Source organism: Pseudochaenichthys georgianus, chromosome 1 (genome assembly GCF_902827115.2).
Source record: "Pseudochaenichthys georgianus chromosome 1, fPseGeo1.2, whole genome shotgun sequence".
In the NCBI taxonomy this organism is placed as follows: Eukaryota; Metazoa; Chordata; class Actinopteri; order Perciformes; family Channichthyidae; genus Pseudochaenichthys; species Pseudochaenichthys georgianus.
The window spans coordinates 10064471-10090859 of NC_047503.1; the positions used below are offsets into that span (position 1 = coordinate 10064471).

The window sequence follows — 26389 nt, forward strand, 5'->3', positions numbered from 1 at the left end:
TTATCTCTCAATATTGTCTGTAAAAACGTGGTAAAAGTGATTCTTTCAGTGAGACAACAGAGCAAGCTTCTACAGTTGCACTACGTTTTGTAACAGTTAAATATTATTTTGATAATAAAATATATTTCAATGTTGATGAACTTCATACTGTTCATTCATAATCTGATTGCTCACTGTTAAAAAAAACAAAAAACCATTACAATTACAAAATAATTATATCTACAGCCCCTAAACACACAAACACAACGCTTTCATAAATAACACACTTGTTCTGCAATAATATGTTTTATGTTTCCTGTCATTTTTGTTAGGAAAGGACATGCCTGAAAGACACGACATTTTCTCCTTCTCTGAGGGTCAAGAAGAGCATCCAAGAGGAACATTAAAAGCTGATGTTATGAGACACTCCATCAGCTGATTATTTCTATTTGCCTCACTTTATGAGCTTCACATCACCTGTGCCTTGTACCGCAGAGTTTGCAACATCACAAATAAATGGGGCCAATCTTCAGTCAGATGTGAATGTGTAATCTAACATTTTCAGTAAGAATAATGGACGAAAAGAGTGCAAATACAAATACAATTTATTGAAATGTGAACCAAAAGTTAATCAAATGTTTTAAATAAAAAGCACATATGGACAGAAGGTGTAAACCTATTACATTTATAAGTAAACACATTTAGTCAAATAACGTGACAGACTAGGCCTGTGCAGTTGGTATCAGCTATGCCCAGCATGGGCTCCTTCATCAGGCCTGGTCCTCCTCGCTGAGGAAAGACCCTCAGTCCTCTCCACACCAACAGACTGGACGTCCATCACACGGAGGTTTCTCCCTGAAGTCTCTGCAGCTCTCTGGACCACACTGAATATGAGAGGGGAAATGAAAATAATAAATGCTTTAGACAATAAGAAACATAAAGTTGACTGTTGAGTTGCTCAGTTTTTTTAGATTGTCAATACTATTACTGTATAACTAATATCTCAGGTTAAGAGGCACCTTCAAATAAAGATTGGTCTTTAAATACATGTTGTCTTTTGAATTGTTTGTCTAAAGTCAAGGATCTAGAACTGGTACTTAGTTTTAATGATACAGTCTGGTTATTATGCTGTTTGGAGGAGGCCTCACAGGTAAGAGCACTAACTAGCTACCATCACATGTACCTTAGCTTGACTTAAACGTATAATTAAGTGATATCAAAATACAAATAACTAATGTCATGCAAACATATTAATATTTGCTTGATTCCAGTGTTGAATTTAGCACAATTGCATATAAATGTTAAGGGGTTTTAAGATTCTGAAGTATTATGCTAAAAACTCAATAACTTAGATTATTATTTATAGTTTTGCTGGATAGTTTTATGTCCGCTTACCTTAGAAACGTAAAATGCGACGGCAATGTACAGATGGGGAGCATGTTAGCTTAGCTTGGTAGCTTCAGCTAGCTCTGGAACTTCCAGCTCGGTGGCTGCAGGTCCCGCCTCGGCTCCGCCTCTTTGCCCTTATTTGGAGCAGGCTGGAACAGGCGGGAGTTGAACTCTGACGTCGCTGTCGAGCCGTTACGGGCCGACTCCGCCTACTAAGGGCTTCACGGCAACTCTGCAGAATCCTATGGGTGACGTCACGGACCCTACATCCATTTATATATACAGTCTATGGTGTGAACGCGATCTGTACTTAGTTCATGCGAACTAAAGAGTTCTCATGAACTAAGTTCGCATGAACCTTTGTGGGAAAAGTACCGCAGTGTGAACGCGGCTATAGTCATATAGTCTTGATTCTTGTGGTTAAACTTTTCGCTCCGTATTTTGATGGTAGTGGTGTTGAATCCTGGATTTTTCATTCATTCGTCACTTATTTTACGTTCCCACAGAACTAAACTGCATTCTCAATTACGTTTAGCTAGAAACATATTTTCTCCCACGTTACGTTTGTTATCAACGTATCTCAAATACGTTTATTTTCAACATATGCCTATCTTCGAGAAACATATTTTCTCCCACGTTACGTTAGTTATGAACGTAACGTACAGGCCTATCTTTGCCATTTATTGTCTTGCATATTTGTCATATAAACAAAATATATGTTTACAAATGTTACATAGTCTTTGTCAGCATATTTTTGCCACGTTATGCACCCCTTGCTATCTTACAAAATAAAAGTCTCACATTCATGAAGCTTGCTCCATACTAGTCCTACAACCATACCCTAAAAAATGCTTGAGGGAGGGATGAATAGAAACATATTTTTGGGTGGGGTGCATTTTATGACAGGCCTGCTTATCACAATATGCACCCCCTTGCTATCTTGTAAAATAAAAGGGTCACATACATGAAACTTGCTCCATTCATTGGTACTAGTCCTACAACCATACCCTAAAAAATGCTTGAGGGTGGGATGAATAGAAACATATTTTTGGGTGGGGTGCATTTTATGACAGGCCTGACAGCATGACAGCATGTTTGCACCCCGGGGTCTTTTTTTCGAGGGAAGGTGTGGGGGTCAGAGAGGGCCTAGCTATAAAAGTCACGGCTCGCCACTGCTTTCATTGTCATGTAATCAGTGGTGACTGGTCATTAGGGGCAGGTGGAGCACAACCCCACCTAGTGTCAGCAGAAAGTATTACAATAATGATTTAAAACAAAATGCAAAAAATAAATTAAAATATATATAAAATATATTTTAAGATCATGTTTAATCATCTGATTCGTCTGTACATTGCTGTTTTAGTATGTGTTCTTCTAATTAGTGTCTACAGTGTGTGCCGCTGTTTGTTTAGAGCCATGTGGGACAAAACCCGATCCTGCCCCTCCCTCTCACTGTCTAAGTGAACGGTGACTGTAAAAACTACACTGCGCATGCTCAGAATATTTTCCTATTTAATGTGTGTGGCAACAAATAATGACCATAGGCGCACTGAGCTGCCATCCCCACCATAGTCATCTCACATCATTCAGAGCTGATTGGCTGTAAGTACGTGTGCCGCGAAAAGTGTGGTGTGTGAAGAGCAGGTGAAGAGGAGGAGGAAGTAAGCTGCGCATGGCTTCCCTCCACAAAAAAGCAATGACATTTCTCCATAGGATTTTAGAAAATAGCTCAAAATAAGATCTGTGGGAAACGTAGTTAGATAAATGTACGTTTTGTTCAGCCGGATAATATCCACATGTCTACCCTACTTTTATAATTTTCGAATCATAGATCCATAATTTAGATTTATGATGAAAATTACAAGAAGATAAGGAGGACTTTTACAAAAAAGTAATAGAGATTTTTGTCCAGAAGGATAGGCAAATGGACTTCATCTTCAAGTCAAGGTAAGACCACCATTTTATTGAAAATGGGATCTCAGGCCTATAGAGAGAACAATTCAATATTTAAATGATACAATTACATTTTTTGGGTATCCTTCTGTTGAACTGTCTGTTTAAAATTAATTGAAGCATCAGACTAAAGAGGCTTTTGAAAATAATATTATATTTTGATTTAGGTCAAAATATAATATTTGTAAACCTGAAGAGTCAGTGCCAGTGTCTCACCAGCCATGAACCTCACTGCAGAAGCTTATATATAGACATCTAAGTGTGTTGTGCCCCACCACTTTTGTAGCCTACATACAGTTGCAAGAAAAAGTATGTGAACCCTTTGGATTCTCCACACATAGCGTTGTGTGTTCCTTCCAAACAACTCAACTTTGGTTTAATCTGTCCACAGAATATGTTGCCTGTAGTGCTGTGGAACATCCAGGTGCTCTTTTGCAAACTTCAAACGTGCAGCAATGTTTTTTCTGGACAGCAGTGGCTTCCTCCGTGGTGTCCTCCCATGAACTCCATTCTTGTTCAGTGTTTTACGTATCGTAGATTCGTCAACAGAGATGTTAGCATGTGCCAGAGATTTCTTTAAGTCTCTAGCTGACACTCTAGGATTCTTCTTCACCTCATTGAGCATTCTGCGCTGTGCTCTTGCAGTCATCTTTACAGGACGGCCACTCCTAGTATAGGGAAAGTAGCAACAGTGCTGAACTCTCCATTTATAGACAACTTGTCTTACCGTGGACTGATGAACATCAAGGCTTTTAGAGATACTTTTGTAACCCTTTCCAGCTTTATGCAAGTCAACAATTCTTAATCGTAGGTCTTCTGAGAGCTCTTTTGTGCGAGGCATGGTTCACATCCGGCAATGCTTCTTAAGAATAGCAAATTCAAAACTGGTGTGTATTTTTTATAGGGCAGGGCAGCTTTAACCAACACCTCCAATCTCGTCTCATTGATTGGACTCCAGGTTGGCTGACTCCTGGCTCCAATTAGCTCTTGAAGAAGTCTTTAGCCTAGGGGTTCACATACTTTTTCCACCCTGCACTGTGAATGTTTACATGATGTGTTCAATAAAAAACATGAATATAATTGTTTGTGTGGTATTAGTTTAAGCAGACTGTATTTGTCTATTGTTGTGACTTAGATGAAGATCAGAACACATTTTATGACCAACTTATGCAGAAATCCAGGTCATTCCAAAGGGTTCACATACTTTTTCTTGCAACTAGAAACGCCACTGCATGTAATACCTTGCGTGACGAGCGAACCGTTTAATCAACCACAGGTACTGTAGCCTACTGTAGCTAGCAGCATTATAAAAAATGTAATAGCTTGCATTTATAATGTACAGCAAACCAAAGCACAAGAGCGGCGCTCAAAAGAGAAATGACAAGAGAGAGTCTATGTCTGTGCGTGTGTGAGCGCATGAGTGTGCGCTTATGTTTGGGGCGATTCCGATGGGGCGCAAAACAATATTTGCAGTGCACTGGGGCCAATCACAACCTACTATATTAAAAGGTTGACATTATTGCGGACATGTTTAAATATACATAACATTTGCACATTTTAAGTTTCTGAATGTTTACATATTGCTAGATGGATGCTTCTATTTTCATTTTTAACCAGGTAGGCCTAGTTTTTTTACTTAGTGGGTAAAAAAACACATCAAATACAACTTTTTAATGTACGCAGAGTATTTTATATGTCTGAAAAACATGTTTGAAGCGGATATTTGACATTAGTTATCCCAATCTGCCAGGGTCCGTCTCATAAAAGGCCCCCGCCGCCATTTTGAAAGGTGTCGGAGCTTCCGTCATCACGTGAGGAGGAAGTGAGAGGAGACGGAGCAATCGAGCGGCTGAAGCGAGCAGGCGAGCCATCACTCAGCTCTACTCCTCTTGACTACCCGGGCTAACTTTAGCTACATGTGCTGAGGTCGAGGGAGAAACTGATCTCAACAATGCCGACAGTTACTTTGCCGCCGAAAGAGAACGCTCTCTTCAAGAGGATTTTGGTGAGTTGATTATTAAAGCGTTGCATAACGTTATGTGTCGTTAATGCAGAACACTGGCGGGTCAAAAGCTAAATCGGTGGCACTCTGTGTGCCAGTGTAGCTCCCGGCTGCTAGCGCTAGCGTCAGTGTGTTAGCAACATGGCATAATTGAATGGGCTAGCTAGCTAGCCCGGCCCTGACATGCGCTGTCTCCGTAACGTGAAGCTAAAATGGTTGTTCTGGACTTTGTTGTGATTTTGACAGACATGTTGAAGTTAAAAAAAAATGCATTCTCACTAATAAGCAAATTGGTACGGCTTTAAATAGCCGGAAAGCTAGTTAGTTGCAGGAGGCCGCGCCGCTTGTCACACACAACAAGCCATAATTTGACGCTATCCTCCACGATGCTAACATGCTAGCCAGTTTAACGGTCGTGTGGGCTCTTTAGTTAACTCTTCAAACCACCTCTTATAGCTGTTTAGCTCAACGTTTGTTGTTATATTATTGCATAGCAGGTGTTTTACCCGAATATATATTTAAGTTTGACATGTGTCGTATGAGGGCCATGCTATCCAGCTATGCAAGCTCAGCACACCGGCTGGCCATTTGACGTTAGCTAATCGGCTAACGCTAGCAACTAGTGTTGGGTATCTTGGTTTAGCAGACTTTAGGTATTTTAGGCTGATTGTCACTCTTAATCTGTCATCGTAGGATGACGTTGGATGCACACTTTACCCTAACCGGTCTAGCTTGACTAGGGTCAAAATAGTAGAGCATGTGTGAAAACGAAAGAAAGCAAACGAAGGACCGGTGTGACTGTCAGCAAATCTGTAGGTGCCTCAGGCCTGCTGTGCTCTGGCAGCTAGCTACATCCATCCCTCACTATCATGTTTGTGTTCAAGTACTGCACACAGTTTGATGTGGGTCAAAGGAATCGTTGAACATGTGTGGTGTAAGCATAGCTTTATTGCAATTTGGAAATGACAATTTGGGAGCTGTCTAAGAACTCAATAAACCGTGCGTATTTTGCTGTATGATGTTAAGCATCTCTGCATCGAAAGCTAGCTACATACTTTCCAAAAAGTGTGGCAGCGACCCCTTTAAAGTCACTTTCCAGTTCAGATAGCCTTCATTGTTTTGAAAGGCAGGGGATCTGCTAGCAGTGTGTGGCTGGTTATCAGCACATTGGCAGAGGACATTCTTTCATTCAAACAGACCTGTAACCTGCACTTGATCTTGAAAGGTTGGTCTGTTTTCTTTCACGCATACCGCAGAGGTATCATTTATTGTCCTTGAACCGTTGTTGCACCACACTGTTGTGTAGTCTGAAATGTGCATTTTTCCAATTAACACTTAAATTATAGTTAATTTCTCGTGTAACCCAGGTGGTGCAGAATTTGTGTATTTTCATTCACTTGGCATATGACAACTAAAGCAATATTTGTTTTGTCTGGACAATAATGCAGGAAACATTCATCAAAATGAAAGAAAAGCCTGCACTTCTCATTTCTGAGTTGTTTTCATTTGTACTTGTCACAGTTTTTTTGTTACGTATGGTACTGCAGGTGCCACAGTCTTGCGTTACTCTGCATGTATTATGCGATCTACGATAAGTATGTGGATCGCAAAACAATTTTTTTAAGTGCAAGTCTTTGCAGTTAAAAATGGCATAAAGAGATTTAGTCTGGTTACATTGTAACATGTATGAGGAAAAACACAGAATAAATGTACTGTTATATTATGCTTTCTGCACTGGGGATGTGATAATATAGTATGAGATTTTAAGCCGTTTTCTCTTTCGCTGTAGTCAGAAGTGGACCACACCCCATTTATTTTTTGCTTTCCCAGACAGAGTGCCCAAATGCATTATTAGAAGTTGGCAGGTCTCCAACTTCTGCATGGCAGTGGAGTTTGATGAGTTTCCATTGTGTTCTGTTGTGGTAGGGGGGCAACACTTTAAAGTTGGCCCTTGCACCAATAATCTCAGTAAAAATGTGTATTTCATCAGTCTGAAATTCAACCTTTGTGCTGCATTTGAATTTGAAGGGCAATGAGTTGGGATCAGCCACGCCTCATTTCTCTTCAAGCTCACTAATGGAGGGATTTTTTAAAGAGGCCCTATTGTGCTTTTTTTCTCCCTTTCCTGTAGTAGATTATAAAGGGTTTTGTGCATGTAAAGCAGTGTTTCTCAAAGCTCCAACAAGCCGTTTAGGACCGAGTGAATACACATTGGAAAATTGCAGAATATATTCTAGTAGACCTCAACAATGGAATTATGATCAGTAGAAATGGCCATGACATGGGACCTTTTAATGGTTGACATTTGGCTTCCGCCACAGCAGCTCCATTTGCAACATTAACAAGGACAGATATTAGGACACAATACAAGAAAAACAAACATTTAACACAACATCACAATCACAGAGAGAAACATGCTCAAAGACCCTTTAACGTGCATTTGATTGAGCTCTGTATTTACTGTTAGAGTTGACTGGTGCACAAAGGACTGCTTCCGTCTGACTTTATTAAAACGAGGGATCCTGTATCTCCGATTAGATGGCAACAATTCATATTCGCTGTTCAGAGATGATGTTGTTGGACAGCCTCACTAGATTATTATGGTATGCTGACTCATAAAGTCTCTGACAGACTGAATGAACGCACAATTTCAAAACAGACCTTGTTCAGTAATGTCGTCATTTTTTCCCCATTAGTGAAGTCGGCAGTGGGACAACGAAATGCTCTCTGCCAACTTTACTCTTCCTATTGCTCTCACACATACTCGGAGATCAGCTTAAAAAGAGAGGTGCTATACTACTGATTGTGAAACTGCATACTAAATATAACTCTAGGGCAAAAAGCTGGTAATTCCTTTAAAGTGGTGTAATACTGTGGGTGTCTTAGTAAAAAATCTGATTCAACGTTTTTTTCCGCTACTGAGCTAGTTTCTTTGAGTATTACATGACTTCTGTCTCTCTCTGAAATGTCACTCCACATCTCTTGGCTTATTGTGACTTTTTTTCTCCTTCCTTTGACAGCGATGTTATGAACACAAGCAGTACAGAAACGGGCTCAAGTTCTGCAAACAAATCCTGTCCAACCCCAAGTTTGCAGAGCATGGAGGTAAGCATCAGATGTTTGAATGGATAGATGGATGAAAATCAGGCAATATTATGTTCCATATTTCTCACTGTGTGGTGTTTCACTGTCCCCCTGCAGAGACCCTGGCAATGAAGGGACTGACCCTGAACTGTCTGGGGAAGAAGGAGGAGGCCTACGACCTGGTGAGAAGAGGCCTGCGCAATGACCTCAAGAGCCACGTCTGTATCCTTACCCACGTCATCATTTGTGTGTTATTAAAGTAGATATGCTCCAGGTTAAGTGGGTAAGACCTTGAGCTGGTGTGTCTTTTGTAAAATGAAGGACCTTGAGATGCCACACATTGTGGAGCTCTGAGTCTGCACTTCCTCTGTTCGCTGCTCTCTTTCTGTCTCTCCCTGTGACTCCCAGGCCGAAGGGAAATCTGTTCATTCTTCCAGCAGATAGTGCTGGGCCGCCTAATGCCATAGTCCACTCTTCTCTGAGCAGGAAACACACTGCTGTCGTTTTTAACCTCACCAGTCACTCTTCAGTTTAAGAACCTGTGGTAAATATGTTGGGATTTTGTTGTTTTTACTTTGATATAAAGATATACTAAGTTTTAAAGAGCAGAGACTAGACAGAAAATCATCAGTAATATAATCAGAGATTTTGATCAATCAGTGTGATGGACATTTGTCTGACCTATTTATAGATTAAAGAATTCAACCATATAATAATAAAAAATGTTTGATTAGGTCAAGCTCTATTTAGATAAAAAAAAATGTGGGCAATTGTTCGCATTATATCACTTATGAAAATGTATATCTTTTATTTCAAATAATCATTATGAAGTGATTGATAACACAATAAGAATAGTTGATTTATCCCGGTGGAAATAGGGTTTTGTGACAGTTGCTCAATTTTAAAATGAAAAATAAAATAATCTGTTAAAAAAACGTAGTTCATGTAAAGGATCAAATATAATCAGGGCTGCACATAACTGGTGCGCAATTTTCAGCCTTGATGTAACAACATTCATTAAGTAAATGTAACACCCTTTTCACCCCGGTTACACGTTTCATTCGCCCTGTACGATGGGCGCTGTAAGTGATGAAAATGGGGGATGTTGGCTTATCTGGCGCCCGCAGCTCACAGCCAAAATGCGAGGGAGAGAGAGAGAGAAGGGCGCACCGCCCGGTACCGGCGCTGTTATTAGAATCTGGTGCTAGCTGCTCTAACGGATGTAAGAAGAAGATGTTTCTACAATGATGTGGAGGGAGAGTCCTCTCCAGTCAGACTGAGAGGCTGATAACTACAGCTCAGTGAGGTAAAGGACTCTTGAGTGTTTAGATAGTTCACTTTAGTCTAAGTTCAAACAGTTTGGTCACAATTTATGTAAACACATATTTCCAAGGCTCTCCTTTATAATTATTGGGATAAACAGGTTTGAAATCATTCCAATGTATACTATAGGACAGTAAACCAAAAATATCCTTTAAAACTGGAGAGATAAAAAAAAAAAATGCATAAATAAATATTAAGGTAAAATAAGATATGAATGAACAACACAAATAAAACAAGTTACATTAATTTGTTATTAGCTATGGTAGGTTATTGGTTGTGTTCACATACTTATTTGATTACATCCACTTGTCTAAGATGACAACAGAGACTTTCGACCCAAAACCAGCTGTTGACTTGTGGATGCAAGCAGCTAATCGCAGACTCAACCAGAGAGAAAGTAGTAGGCCTACATCATCAGCTACCATGTCTGACAGAGAGGAAGACAGTGAGGAGAACAGTCAGGAGGTAGTGATGACAGCTTGTAGGATTACTGGTCGTGCTAATGTTGTCTTGTGTTCACCTCTGCATGTGTGTTTAGTGCCGTGTCTGGCAAATAAAGTCAAGACCCCCTCAAAAGTTACGGTTTATTTCATTTTAAGGATGAGCACCAAGCAACATCTCCAGGTGCTCCTTTGAGAACCAGGGCAAAAAAGTTATGTGCAGCCCTGAATATAATACAATTATGTATATAAACATAGGAAATTGAAGTTATAATCTACACATTGTGCTACAATACAGACACTGCAACATATTACATTATATACAGAGGTTTAAGTCAAATTGATTGTCCACTCTAACCAGGAGAGCTTCATTAGTGATCACAACTCTTGTTTATAACCTTTTTAATAATAGTTTGATTTCATCAGAATCAATGGAGATTATTCCTTAACTCCTCGTGCACCAGGCTGGCACGTTTACGGTCTACTGCAGCGCTCGGACAAGAAGTATGACGAAGCCATCAAGTGTTACCGCAACGCTCTGAAGTGGGACAAGGACAACCTGCAGATCCTCCGAGACCTGTCCCTGCTGCAGATCCAGATGAGAGACCTGGAGGGCTACAGGGTGAGCTGACAGGGGGTTCATGAGCGGTGCTTTCGGATTTGATCCTGTGATGCTCATGATCGTAGCATCATTCTAGTGACCTCATCAAAATGTATAGGGAACCCGGCTCAAAAATGACTTTTCAGATTGCTTTACATTTTTGTATTTAACATGTGTAAACTTGCCTTGGCACTTCACTTTTGCTGCTCCCAGGCTCCTTCCCTGTTTCCCTCAGGATACAACACACCCAATACGCATGGCTTACTTGCACATGAGAGTTAGTGAAAGTCTAATTTAAGTGGCTTAAAAAAAAAAAAATAGTTAATGACCGCCTCGTTTCACATTATCCCTTACGGCCCGTCCACACACAGGCATGAAAAAAATCTTTCAAAGCTTCGCCCATTCACTTGAATGGGGTGACGTAGAAGATTTTGAATCTTCGCCGAACTGCATTGTGGGGAGCGGAGCATGGCTTTGCAAGCATCGTGAGCATCAAAAGTTGAGCAATGTTCAACTTTTGATGGTCCCAATGCTTTCGAAGCTGGCATCAGCCAATCAAATCCCGTTTATGCAAATCCCACCAGTACAAGCGCTAGCCAATCAAACCGCGTGCGAGCTGGGAGAGCCAGACCGCAGTTAATTTCCTCATATTCCAAACGAGAAATTACGGTAGCAAATCACCCGGTTCTTTACGACCAGAACTATTTACCGGGATACAAACCGGAGGAATCAGGCATGGAGGGAGGTGGCAGAGACAGTGGGTGAAACTGGTAGGTTTTCGCCTGTTTGGGGATTTTATATCCAGTTTACTTCGTTTTAACATTGCTATTGCTTTGTATGTCGGGGGCGGGAGATTCATGTGATTGGTTGTTGGTCGCGTTGCTCGCAAAAAATCGCCACGCTTCAGACACGCCCAACATCAAGATTTTATTCATGTCTGTGTGTGGACGGGCCGTTACTTGGCAACTTTACTTTGTAATAAGAGAATAAAATAACTGTGGAATACACACTCCCATCTGTCGCTCTGCCTTATCCAGGACCAAGTTTGGCACTGATTTTAGGGGAGGACTGAGCATATCAGTTGGCAGTCGCAGGTTACAGCCAGGCTTCGCAATGTAGAACAGCTCTTGCGGGACACAGCCTGGGATTTAGATGCTTATTAGTAAGAAGTATGAAGATCAAAGACTGGTTTACAAATAGTCCAAATGTATTAGGTTTATTCTTTAGGTTCTCCCTGAGCCAGCTAGAAACAACATGGTGTAGTAACTATCTAATCCCCCCCCAGCTACACATCAATGTGCTAATTCTTTAGGACTCATGAGATTTGTCAAACAGGGGTCAGAGTTCATTGTTTTGTCAATTAGTTGTGATGGTAAGCATGGCAAGATAAACCTGCATTTGTATATCTTTCTTTCTTTTTTAGGAGACGCGGTACCAGCTGCTGCAGCTGCGTCCAGCACAGCGGGCCTCTTGGATCGGCTACGCCATCGCCTATCACCTCCTGGAAGACTACGAGATGGCCGCAAAGATCATTGAGGAGTTCCGGAAAACACAACAGGTTAGACCCAATGGAGTGGTGCAAGAATGTGTCTTAAACCCAGAGATGAGTTGGCTTAGGAGATTTCTCGTTTTTGATCAACAGCATTAAATACGTCAGTAAATGCCCCACTGGTGAACCTCTGAAGCCTTTGTGTCTATAAAAAAACTGTGGTTGTCTTGTCATTTTGTCATCACATCTATCAAACTTGATTATTGATCAAAGACTTTAATATGTGCTTTTAAGCCTGGCATTCTTTTTTCCCAAAGGTTTTAAATATATTACTACAATAAAGCTCCCATTCTCTGGCTTGCTCCTGATAAGACCATTCTGCTTCCTGTCTTTGTGCCATATATATATATATATATATATATTACACAACAGGTTGGCGTGACTAGGCAACCGTTTATTATATTGATTTCATGCCCATTTGTTTGTCCAGACGTCTCCAGACAAAGTGGACTACGAGTACAGCGAGCTGCTGCTGTACCAGAACCAGGTGCTGAGGGAGGCAGGCCTCTACAAGGAGGCCCTGGAGCATCTGAACAACTACGAGAAGCAGATCTGTGACAAACTGGCTGTGGAGGAGACACGAGGTGGGTCACTGAGGTCTCACCTGGGAAGTCTCTTGTTAAAACACGAGCATATCAGGGTAAACGCGTGTTTACTAGTGGGGTAGAGAAGCTGTCCAACAAAGAAGGTTGGCGGTTGGATCCGGGACGCCATTCCTATGAAAGTTGCTCAGTGGTGCGTAAAGCCAAAATGGCCTGCCTCTCGAGGGGCAAAAGTAATCGTATCTGGGCTCATAGAGCATGCGCACTCCCACCGCTCAGTTGGGTAAATGGAGAGGGAAACAACTTTGGATTTGACTATTAGCGCATTTTACAACCTTAAGACCCCAACGGCCCGTCCACACAGCGGCGCGTGTTGAAGCTTCAACGCTTCTGCCCATTCACTTTGAATGGGGTGACCTCACGCTTCGCCAAACTGCATTGTGGGAGCAAAGCGTAGCTTTTCTCGCAGTGCTCGCTGCAAAAGTTGAGCAATATTCAACTTTTGAAGCTTCGACGGAAGCGTCAGCCAATCGAATCGTATGCCAGTACAAGCTCTAGCCAATCAAACCGCTGCTTGTGTGTCCGGGGCGAGAGATTCAGGTGATTGGTCGTTGGTCTAGCTTCAGACATACCTGCCGGCAAGCGACAACGCAAGCCGCTGTTTGGACGGGCCGTAATGGTTTAATAAAGGCTTTAAAAGTGTTGGTACTGGGTATCTAATTTACTTCAAAAAAAGTATTTGCTGATATACAGACGTCTCTTTCCCTATGTAAGTCATTGACTGACACAGAAGTTTTAGCACCAGCGTCCGGTGCACTTCATGGGTGCATGTTGTACACCTACTGAGGCGGCCATGGCTCAGGGGTTCAAAGTGCTGATCTACCAATCGCAGGGTCAGTGGCTGATCCCAACCCCTGCAGTCTACATGTAGAAGTGTCCTTGGTCAACCCCTAATTGCTCTGAATGGCATGTCCACAGTATTGAAGTGTATTTTGGTTGCGGTGGATAAAAGTGTAATCCAAGTAACAGGGTTCGTACGGTCATTGAAAACCTGAAAAAGTCATGGAAATTCAAAATGCAAATTCCAGGCCCTGGAAAAGTTATGGGAAACAATATTTTTTTTACTGGAAAAGTCATGGAAATGTAACTAAAGTTGCGTCAAATATAATTTACATTTGATCTAATCGCCGAAATAATCTGCGGTCGCGAGCTGTTATGTGCCTTCATGACGCGCATGGTGTTATTTTTTAATATATGAAGCGCGAGCTGTGTGCTCTAGTCTTCTTGCCTGTCGGGCCGGCTGAACTCTGCTGCTCCGGGATGAGGGTCAGCTACATTATCTACGGTGCGTTCGTTAACTGTGCGGAGTCACTGTGGCACAGACTGCACCGCTGGTGAACAGCTGTTAGAACGGGCCGTTCAGGTGTTCAGAGCAGAGCGGCAGAGCGTGATGTGAACTGAAAAGTGTTTTTTTCGCAATATTATTTAAGGAATCGTTGAGCGAGCGAGCGAGCTAGCTAGCTAGCATACATTGTCACTATCTGCTAACGTTAGCTTTAGCCTTCGTTTTTTTCATAGGCTATAAACAGAGGTGGTATAAGTATAGATATTGTGCTTGAGTAAAAGTAGAAGTACTCAGATCTTGTACTTGAGTAAAAGTAGAAGTACCAGAGTGTAGGAATACTCTATCACAGTAAAAGTCCTGCATTCAAAATGTTCCTCAAGTAAAAGTAGAAAAGTATTATCATCAAAATATAGTAAAAGTAGCGACAGTAATAGTAGTCATTGTGCAGATTGGTCCATTTCAGAATAATATATATGATATGTTTTATAATGATTGATCATTAAAGTGTTCTCAAAGCTGGTAAAGGTGCAGCTAGTTTGAATGACTTTGTATACTGCAGGGTAGCTTGTGAATTTAACACTTGATTATATTTCACATCATTCATCCAGATCTGTGAAGTAACTAAAGGTATTAAATACATGTAGTGGAGGAAAGGTACACCATGTACCTCTGAACTGTAGAGGAGTAGAAGAACAAAGTAGCAAAACATTGAAATACTTAAATAAAGTACAATTATCTCAAAATTGTACCCACGTATAGTACTTGTTGAGTTTATGAACTTAGTTACTTTACACCAGTGGCTATAAAGATAGAAAGACTAAGCCTTGCACAGAGGCATGACAATACATTTTCAAAATGCTGAACTGTGCTGCCAAAATTATAAACTGACTGCTACACAATTAAAATAAATGCTTTTATATGTCTATTAGATGTGACTCTTTGGCGTTTCTGTTATTATTACCTGCTGCTTTAGTTGTTCTGACTGCTAAAATCCTGTTATTCCTCATTTTTAATATTTGTTGCTGAATTTAGCTGAAAAAGCTGAATATGTTATTAGTTGAATGGTCTCTGTAGCTGCTTTTAGCTACAAAAACCAAGTAAGCGTGTTGCTGAACTTAGCAGCGAAACACGGACTTCAAGGTTCCTCCCATTGAGTTACATGTTAAAAAAAGAGTTTAAAAAGCTGAATATTTCAAAAAGTATAAAATATTTTGAGAAAGTTTCCCATCATGTGCTGAAAAGGCTGAATATTTTTGATATTTGAATGGTTTCTGTAGCTGAAAGTAGGCTGAAGTTATCGGACGGCAAAATATTGGTTGAAATAAGAAGATATAAAGATTTGAAGAACTATGCACAGCATTCGCACTAATAATGTTATAATACAATAGTCGATATGCACATGACATTGAGTCCTTCAGCAATCTCTGCCCTTTGTTCTGGCAAAGAATATGAAACATGATGGGCAATTTCATGAGATAACCTTGCAAAATACTCAGTTACTCAGACTGAGTTTGTTCATGTTATGAGATATCTTAATGCTCAACAGAACAGGCAACACGTTTTATCTGCTGCCTGTGAGAAGTGATACGAAGATGGCATTTTTTTTTCTCTCCAAGATTCCAATTTATACTTCATACATTTCTCCAGCTTTAACGTTGAGTTGTCAGTGGAAATCCTACATATTGTGACTCTTTTTTATGTACTTTAACACCCTTCTGTCATGTTTCTATAGGAGAGATCCTGTTGAAGTTGGAGCGTCTCGATGACGCGACACAAGTCTACCGCCGTCTGCAGGAGAGGAATCCCGAGAACTGGGCCTATTACCGCGGCTTGGAAGGTGCCCTGAAGCCAGGTAGGACACTTTATGCTTTCTGTTTGAAACACGATATTGACGAATATTAAAATGTCCACATTCATTGTAAAAGCTACAATTGTCAACATTACATTTTTGCTTAACTCCAGGCAGTATAGAAGAGAGACAAAAAATCTATGAAGACGCCTGGGAGAAGTTCCCCAAAGGACTGGTTCCTCGTCGGCTCCCCCTCAACTTCCTGTTGGGTAAGGCCAATAATCTCCTATCAACTTCAACAGTGACTTCAGTCATCCATGTCCAAGCAATAAAAAAATTAGCTAACAGCTCACTACAGCTATCGTTGTTTGATTGTATTCGTGATGCAGGAATGAGTTCTAAAAACGGAGTTAGCATTTTAGAACTCCCAGTTACCTTGTCTCTAATGCCCCTTTCACACCAACGCGGTTCCCGTTCTAGCTCCGTGCTTGCGCTCTTCTGTTTCGGAACCGGTTTTTATTTTCAGCCCCCGTTTTGTTCACACCGCCCAGAGCCCGACTGGTGCTGCCGCGGCTGCGTCATGACGTCACCATTTACGTCGCTGATTTTCTCTCCAACAGCGCTCACAACAACAATGAGGGGACTGCGTTGGGTCGATGATCGCGTTGCTTTTAATCACACGAAGCCAGATTAAATTAAATAACTACTTCTTTAACCTTATACTTTTCTCCAGAGTGCCGTGGTTCATTGTTTATTCATGTGTTTTAGTGGCATTTGCCGACCACCGGAGTTTATTCTCCCGTTAGCTCCGGGTTAGCTCACACGGCAGCGGCCGCTGTAAAGTATTCACTGTCTGACTGTCACACAAGCATCTGATAAATATCCCCAATTCCCCTTAAGTGAATGTTTGTCAGTCTGAATTGACGTTGTTTGGCATCACAACGCTGTTATGAAGGTTTCTCTGGTATAAAATGATGTTAGCATAGCAACCGAAGCTAAACTGACTATCTTGACTATTTGTTGCTATCCTATCGTGGCATAAGCCGTTTTCTACAGGCACATTTTACCGGCGTATTTTTCATTATGATTCTACTTGTGATAGTCGGACATGACAACCTGTGCAGCCCATGTATTGATTCCATCCGATAGCTGCTATAAGACAAAACAAAACGTCTGCCTCTCTCCACAATGAACAATAACAGTGAACGGATGGTCAAAGTAAGGTACAAATAAACAGAATCACACAAAGCCTGGTTAGTGTTGCCTGACTTTATAAAGTGTGTTTTTTGTATAAGTATGTGGTTGCGTTCTAGTCACTTTGCTCAGCGCTACTGCTTGTTACAACTTTTATTTGCCGTACTCGTCATAAACTGTTAGCTCAGGTTAATCTCGCCCCCCTGCGACGTAAGTGTGGCGTATACGGTTCTTGCTTCTAGACCGACAATTTTTTCGTGATAAGTAAGAACCGGTTTACGGGGAAAAGAGGCGGTTCCGCTGCGGTGTGAACAGGAAAAAACGGTGCTTATCAGGCAGTGTGCGAAAAAGTACACGTCCCACCGTCCGGGACGTGTTATTTACAATATCGGACAAGTAGATCTTTCAATTGACTTGTCCGGCGGACAAGTGACGCTTTTCGGCCTGATTTATTGACAAATTATTGATACATTCAGTTTACAAAAGGCAGAACTCATTCGCAAATTGTACGTGCCCGCCATTGTTCGTTTAGAAATGTTAGTTTCGGTTCTGCTTGTCGATTCCTAAGGAAATGCATCTCGCCGCTTTCTGTACAGTTAGACGGGGGCGGGGCGGAGCGGGGTGGGAACAAATAACAATTGTCCGGTACCGGGATTAATAAGAGTTGTGAGGACAGGAGGCGAGGCCGAGCCCCGCGGACCGCAGCTCTCTCTCTCTATGCTCCGTATCAGCTGATCGCTGCGCGGTGCAGCTCAGCGTCTTTCTCTCTCTTTCTACACACACTCTTTCTGCCCGTTTAACAGCCTAATCTTTGTCAAACTTTCTTATGTTCTTTCTCTAACACATAATGAAGGTTATTAAGCGTTTTAACTCCTATGTTGTTAATATTGCCCGCCATTTCCTTTATGAAGTAGCCTCCCTGTCTGTGTCCTCGCCCTGTCCTCACATTCCCGGACCCCCAGACTCGGAGGAGCACAGGGATGTCAGTATTGTTTATGAAGCAGGGTATAGAAAGTACATTATTGAAATGAAAATACTATTTATTTACTTTTACAAACAGTGAGCAGCTGCAGCATGTGTATTGCAGGCAGGGCCGCCCCTGGCCAACTTGGGGCCCCAAGTGACATTGTGAGATGAGGCCCCCCCCAACCGACAGGAGTTAACTTTTTTTTTTTCTTCGAAACAAAGTAGGCTAATATAATAATATAAATATAATTCCTGTTTATTATTATTATCAACACTTTTTTATGCAGTGAGGTAAATGGTTGTGCATGTATGTCGTTCAGTATGCGTTTACAGGTGAATACGTCTGCATTTCCTGCCAAATACTATTCTCAAAAAGATTAAAATATAATTAATGCAAATAAACAACTTCTATTAATAATAGCGGCCCTGATTGCAGGACATGTGTAATCGTGCAAGCGTCTTTGAGTTGTAGAAAAGCGCTAGGCCTCTAGGCTATACATCTAATGTGTCATTATTATTATTGTTATTATTATATGTCCTATGTGTTGGACATGTGTGGTTGGACTCTGTCTCACAGGCAGGTTGCAGTGTAACATCAGAGGAGACTGGGCCAACTGTACATTCTCAAACTGCACCACTTAGAACTAACTAAACAATGCAGAGATTATTTTTATATAATTGTATTCAATAACCGAAAGAAATTAAACAGTATGAAGTGATTTGTAAATAGGAATACAGATTTTACTTAATGTTTTCATAAATATATTTTTCTCCCAGTTTGTCATGGGACTTATTTTTACCCTCTCAAAGAACCGGAATCGAGAAACAAAAATAACCGGAATCGAGAAACAAAAATAACCGGAATCGAAAAGCAGAACCGGAATCGTTAAAATCCAAACGATACCCAACCCTATGTGTGATGCATTAAAAGCTTACCGCTCACTTACGTTAGCGGTGTCGTAAAAACCGTGGGAAAATGTAAAATACGATGGCGAAGAAGAAGATTCCAGTGGCCCCACATTTTTGTCCATTCTGGACAAGTGAAAAATGTATTCGGACAATAAATTGCCAAACTCACTTGTCCATGGACAAGTACTCTGTAAAAACTTTTTCTCACACTGTCAGGCTCTAGCTCCGAACCGGCCCTGGAACCGCATTGATGTGAAAAGGGCAAAAGTCGGCTTTTTTTATTGTTTGTGGTTAGATTACTAAAATAAGGTTTGTGGTTAAAACATCAGGTTTTGTCCTACGACATATAATACATCAGTTATCACACCACATTGAATGTCCGAAGTTCCTATGTGTCATAAAAACGTAAGATACTAAATAAATTAGACTACTAAACGTCAGTTGCCTTTAGCTTAACAGTGGTGATTCGCAACCATGATGTCGTTTTTTTTAACTGTTAGCTTTTTACTTCTGCCCATTAAATGTTATGCTTTAAAAATCATAAGTAGTGTTAATACATTTATATTATCCTGCTGAACAAAACATGTTGGTATAATAAACATGTGTTTGCCAAATATCTTATTTTCTTCATTGCTCCAAAATTTGAGAAATCCCTCTTTTAGTCAAGGGAGCCTTTTGAGATGGTAACGTCCGGGTTGGCCCACCACATAACGTCATCACTGCACCACTCTGTTTGTGTTCCCAGTTTTTATTCCACTTTAAGTGTGTGTGTTGCAAAGTGCAGTTTTCTGATCTTCTCCATCTCGTTTAATTTTTTTCTGCAGGCGAGAAGTTCAGAGAGTGTCTGGACAGGTATCTGCGGCTGAACTTCAGTAAGGGCTGCCCGCCCGTCTTCACCACCCTGAAGTCGCTGTACATCAACAAAGAAAAGGTGACGGCACTGCTGCAAGACATGTCGGATAACTGATCTAAATCACAATGACACTTTTATCCTCACCTCAAAACCAGCTTACATAATGCACTGAAGCAAGCGAGGTCAATCTGAAGGAAATATTCTAGTGTGCTAGATTTAAGTTATTCCCAAGGTTTCTGCAGGTGATCTAATGTACTCCACTTTCTCTTTACAGGTGGCAATAATAGAGGAGTTGGTGGTCGGATATGAAACCACATTAAAGAGCTGTCGAATGTTCAACCAGAACGGTGAGGAATAAATCAGGATGAAGAGGATGAATTATGTTAATGTTGTGCTTTTTCTGTTATTCATGTTTTACTTACGTGCTTTAATGTTCAAAAAGGTCTCTATTGTTCTCATACTGCCTGTGCTGCAGCACCTCTTTTCACCCTCTGTCTGAAACCAGAGCCCAGTCTGCTCTGATTGGTTAGCTGGCTGGCTCTGTTATGATTGGTCTCCTGAATGAATTGCCTCCTTGTATGTTAATGTCCAAGCAATGTCAATGTCGTTCAGGAAATTGAATCAAAAAATGACTCACCAAAGAGTATAAAGCCATGCTTGCAGAGCTGAGCCAGCAATGCCTCCATGTGCAGGGGTGCCCCATCTTCTGACACAGGCACGGATAATCACATCTAAATCAGCCAGAACAACATCCATAGCACTCCTAATTTGAGATGCCAAGAACAAGCTTTCTCTCAACTGAATAACATCAACAAGGATTCAATATCAATATATTTTTTCAGAAGTTTTCTTTTTGATCAAACAGTAAATGGTGAGGCTGATATCTAACTATTTGAATTGCATGTTGCAAATGTACTTGTGAATCCTTCCTGCATAGGTAGTTATTATGAATCCATAGCATTGAATGGTACATTCTACCGCTTATAATGTGAAATAAATAATTACAAGAGGACATTTCAGAACTTAAATCCATTAAAGGAATGTTGCAGAAAAAATGCAACAAAAATGGGGTTGACTTCTATAAAATTCTATTACAACCAAGTTTACTCATTTGCATTCATAACTTACAAGGTTAACTGTAGTTTTTTTTCTTAGTAATCGTAGACGTGAACTTACGCAATCTCTCCTGTACTGTGGCAGATGACGGTAAAGAGGAACCTCCGACCACGTTGCTCTGGGTACAGTACTTCCTGGCTCAGCATTACGACATGATTGACCAACAGACTCTGGCTCTAGATTACATCAACGCCGCCATCGACAGCACTCCCACGCTCATCGAGCTCTTCCTCATCAAAGCCAAGATTTACAAGGTAACGCACGGCACACATTACTCCAAGTGTTTACCGAGTAGCTGTGTTAGTGTCATGACTGCCGTATTGACCTTTATCCTCCCACAGCATGCTGGCAACATCAAAGAAGCTGCTCAGTGGATGGACGAGGCCCAGGCTCTGGACACCGCCGACAGATTCATCAACTCCAAGTGTGCCAAGTACATGCTGAAGGCCGGCATGGTGAAAGAGGCCGAGGAAATGTGCTCCAAGTTCACTAGGGTGAGAAAAGCACAAACTGAGCTGAGATATGGTTCTGAAAATATCAGAAAAAATTGTTTAAACACACGTACAACATAAAACATTTCCTATGAATTTACTTTGAAAACTAATTTTTCCAAAGCATGAATGTAGAATAAAATGAAATGCCCAGTCCCACAAATTTAATGGAACTGCACAATATTTAATGTATCCATGAATTGCATCTGTTTCAAAATGTTAAGAGTTCTCTCTTTTCCCATGCTACAGCCTTACAACAAATGTCACTAAAGTTGTTGCAGTAGTTTTTCAGAAATCCTGCTGACATGGCCAAACCTAACATCCCAGGGAGTATTAGGTTCACAGTGACACATACTGACTTTCCAAATCCGTTTGCAGCAGTTGACCTCACATGACAATAGAGCATCCCCCTGTTTTGTAATTGACTTTGCTCATGCATGTGTTTTTTGCTTCTTTGTTCAGGAGGGAGCGTCAGCAGTGGAGAACCTGAACGAGATGCAGTGCATGTGGTTCCAGACAGAGTGTGCACTCGCTTACAAGTCCATGAACAAGTTTGGGGATGCCCTCAAGAAGTGCCACGAGATTGAAAGGGTGAGCCCTTATTATCATGGAGTGTACTTGGTGTATTTGTCCTAGCAACGTTTGCACAAAACTCCTTGGCTACCCAAATTAAATGTCATGAACAGGTCAAATCCTTGTTTTCCTTTTCTTCCATTTTTTTTTTTTTACATCTTCCTCCTTTTTTCTCCCATCTCTTATCAGCATTTTGTGGAGATCACGGACGACCAGTTTGATTTCCACACCTACTGCATGCGGAAGATGACGCTACGCTCCTACGTGGATCTACTGAAGCTGGAGGACGTGCTGCGAATGCATCCCTTCTACTACAAGGCTGCCACCAGCGCCATCCAGATCTACCTGAGCCTGCACGACAATCCGCTCACTGACGACAGCAAGGAGTTGCAGGCCGACACCGGTAAGTCCCACACTGATTTTATTTACATTTTAAAACTTTCCTGGGCCAAACGAAAAGAGAAAATGCTTTTATCCATACGTTAACGCCCCGTTCTCTTCTCTAGCTAACCTCTCGGACAAAGAACTGAAGAAGCTGAGGAACAAGCAGCGGAGAGCCCAGAAAAAGGCCCAGCTAGAGGAGGAGAAGAAGATTGCTGAAAAGGAGAAGCAGCTTAAGAACCAGAAGAAGAAGAAGGAGGATGATGATGAGGAGATCGGCGGGCCTAAGGAGGAGCTAATACCTGACAAGCTGGTCAAGGTTAGAAAGAACAACATGAAAAATCCTAAAGAGTCAGTGACAAGGCAATTTGTCTTTGATGCTGCACACATAGCTACACATAGAATAGCAAGCAATCAGTGATTTGATTTGTGTTCCCTTGCTGTCACTTCCTGTTTATAGGTAGAAAATCCACTGGAGGAAGCTGTCAAGTTCCTGATGCCTCTCAAACACCTGGTCAAGGACAAAATCGACACGCACCTAATGGCCTTCGAGATCTACTTCAGGAAAGGTTGGCAAGAGCATTTAAATTCACTGACTTTTCTTTAGTTCTTACCATGTTGAAGCTCACATCTTACCTTGCATTTGGTCTTTTTTCCCCCAGAAAAATACCTGCTGATGCTCCAATCCGTGAAGAGGGCGTTGGCTATTGACCCAGACCACCCATGGTTACACCAGTGTCTAGTACGCTTCTTTAAAGGAGGTACGAGAGGGTTCCACTTTGTTACATAGGGTTTCAGTCTTATCTACTACACAGTTTGTTTCTACATTCTTCACACCACTGCTCACATCTCTCCCCCTCCTCCATTCCTTCAGTGTTTGACAGCACGGAGCTGCCGGAGACGGTCAGGACGGTTCTGAAGCAGGAGATCACCCGGCTGTTTGGAGACAGCAACGCAACGAGCTTCAACCAGGCTTACCTCACCAAGCACTCCAACTCCATACCACACCGACTGGCTGGTAGGACTCACACACACACACACACACACACACACACACACACACACACACACACACACACACACACGTACATCTGTTATAAAAGGTCGGGTTCCCATTAAATACTCAATATATGAACCCATATAAGAGCCACTGTAGTTAAACATTTCCAAAAATTACAGAGGCCTGTCTTATTCCAATAAAGAAACACAGAATGGCCAGGTGGTACATTTACAAGAAAAAAAAAACACTTGTTTAATGGGTATACATTTGCAAGTTTTTTTCTGTCTGGAACCACGTCATTTAACTTTTGAGGGTTTGATCTACCTTTTTAACAAACTCCTCCCTCCTGCAGCTGCTAAGATGATGGTGTATCTGGAGTCATCGACGGAAACAAAGGCAACAGAGCTGGCCACTGCACTAGATGAGTCGCTCAACAACAGAACCATACAGGTACGCATCAATGCTAATGTCAGTAATAATACAAAGGAAAAGGCCTAAAAAGCTGCATAATTGAATTATTTGTAAACAATTTTTTTGGAAGGTGTGTGTTTAAGACTGATATTAAATTATCATAACAATAATGTGAATGAACACAGAGAATGTTTAATAAATATGACTGTTGTAATTAAATTACATTTCCTACGCATCTCTAAGCGGTTCACTTATCATGTGCTGCAGCACGAGGACAAATATAGCCCTTTTTTGTTAAATATTCAAGCATGGAAACGTAATGGCACAAAATACATTTAGATAAAAACTACCCCTTTTTAAAAAGAATCTGAACTATGCCTTTAAAAATACTTTTAAAAAACAAAAATCTCTAAATGTATGGAACTGCTGTTTTTTTTTATAATTCTTCCTCTCTTTGCTCCCCTCTTCAGATCTGCACAGAGGTCCTGGATTGTCTCCGAGGCGGCCTGCTGGGCGACTGTAAGGAGCATGCCGAGTCGTACCGTGCAGAGTGTCACAAGCTTTACCCCTACACGTTAGCTTTCACACCTCCCGGGTATGAGGAGAACACAAAGATCGCCAACGGGGATGTCTCCACGGAGACGGAAGAGCTAGCCAACGAGATGTGAGCATGCTACAGATCAACAGCGGATGACAAAAGGAATTGGGCCGAGCACTGAGCCTTGTGGTACGCCTGGCAGCCATTTTGTTAAGAGCCAGTCACAGGAAGCGAAAATGGGTGTTACATTATTTTGGCTCCGCTTAAATTGGGTCTGGCATGGCCTGGCTCTCCCACTTGGTGAAAATCAGGACTGTGTGTGTGTGTGTGTGTGTGTGTGTGTGTGTGTGTGTGTGTGTGTGTGTGTGTGTGTGTGTGTGTGTGTGTGTGTGTGTGTGTGTGTGTGTGTGTGTGTGTGTGTGTGTGTGTGGTTGTGTGTGTTGAGAGCATGTGTGCGGTTGTGTGTGTTGAGAGCATGTGTGCGGTTGTGTGTTGAGAGCATGTGTGCGGTTGTGTATATTTGTGGGAAAGAGGGGGGGAAGAGAAAGATAACAGAATGGCCATTTTACTTCTTTTTTTCTATTTTTAAATAAAGCTGACAACCAAGCTGAGTAGGAAAATAAACTTTAGTTATTGGCCAACTGTCTGGAGAAACCGCGATGGACTGACATGGACTGCCGGATTTCCTCGATGATCAATAACGGTTCCCCTTATTTTAAAAAGGTTATTTAAATTTAAAAAGGACACAGCTGTCACTGGGGGACAGGAGACTGAGCTGAGTGGATCTGATCTCTGACAGATCTGTAGGAAGCTGAGCAGGAAGAGTTACTGAGGAACAGAAGTACACACCGAGGACATCCAGCGACCACACGCCAATCTGCTGTAACGCTCCAGTAACCGCCGATCTACAAGTGGCAGTGCAATGGAGTGAGTGAGGAAGCCTGATCTCTGCGGAGGCCCGGCACAAAGAACGTCACCGCACATGTTTTTGTTCTGGTTTTTTTGGTCAGACTGTGCTTCCGCTCCTGGTTAAACTTCGGAAATTGTTCCCTTTCTGTTCATATGGAGCACATCGTAGCACATATGATTGTGATCCTTTTCAAATACACTGCTGTTCTAACATTCTAACAAGTTCTGAGAGTTGGATAGATCTAAGCAATACCGTAGACACCTTCCTGTCCATAATGGATCAAATAAACGTATTATTGATGATAATCATTTGTAGATCTGGTTGAAGTGATTCCACTGAGCCTCCTGGCAGTCACTTGTGGTGTTGCTGTTGTCACTGTTAGAAATGGTTTTATCTGCATGCACAGGGATTCCATCACTTAGGGCGGGAACTCTGCTAGTTAAAATTGCTCCAAGAGGTCAGAGTTCAGCATCCAGGCCCGTTTCCCAAGGTGACAGAAGTGAACAGGTTACAAGGAAAGTAAACGTAAGAGCATCTGAAATGTGTTATACTTTTTATTTTTTATCCCCAATAATCTCTTTTCTTCCCCTTTTTCCTCTAATTTGGGTTCTAATGTGAAAGATGAAATCTGAGATGGTGATGTATGATATCTCTGGATTTTTGTATTAAAACCAAACGAAAGAAAAAAACAATTGACTGTTTTTATCTGTATTTACAGTTTTAATTAAAGGTCACCTATTGTGCAAAATCCACTTTCATGTATTGTGTACATAAATATGTGTCCCCTCTGTGTAGAGGGAAAAGGGATTCACTCACTTTTTGTCCTGATCCATTTATATAAAAACCTGTAAATGAGCTGATCATTTTTTGGCCACTTTATGAGTGGCTCCTTATTTTCATCTAAAGTAACAGACACAGAATCAGCACTTTTGAAACAGATGGGTTTATGGGATGCTACAATGCATGATCTGTTTGGTATTTTGAGCCAAACACTTCAGATACATGTTTGTATATATCCAAGACCTATAATATATTGATGAAAAACAGTATA

The 26389-nt window shown here is 41.4% G+C and overlaps 1 protein-coding gene and 1 long non-coding RNA gene across 2 annotated transcripts; one reads left to right on the forward strand and one right to left on the reverse strand.

Moving 5' to 3' along the window:
• Positions 1-566: 566 nt before the first annotated feature.
• On the reverse strand, positions 567-1543 carry LOC139434448 (uncharacterized). Its single transcript, XR_011643802.1, has 2 exons — positions 1375-1543; positions 567-863 (listed from the first exon to the last, which is right to left on the reverse strand). It is a non-coding gene; the product is annotated as an uncharacterized lncRNA (long non-coding RNA).
• Positions 1544-5125: 3582 nt separating this feature from the next.
• LOC117447320 (N-alpha-acetyltransferase 15, NatA auxiliary subunit-like) lies at positions 5126-26090 on the forward strand. Its single transcript, XM_034084058.2, has 20 exons — positions 5126-5326; positions 8344-8428; positions 8525-8629; positions 10635-10792; positions 12195-12329; positions 12751-12904; positions 15940-16059; positions 16170-16265; positions 19890-19996; positions 20193-20265; positions 21119-21288; positions 21376-21528; positions 21988-22116; positions 22288-22501; positions 22605-22798; positions 22940-23048; positions 23142-23240; positions 23354-23497; positions 23832-23929; positions 24361-26090. Exons 1-20 carry the CDS (start codon positions 5273-5275, stop codon positions 24556-24558), a joined length of 2595 nt encoding a protein of 864 aa, XP_033939949.1. The 5' UTR covers positions 5126-5272; the 3' UTR covers positions 24559-26090.
• Positions 26091-26389: the final 299 nt, after the last annotated feature.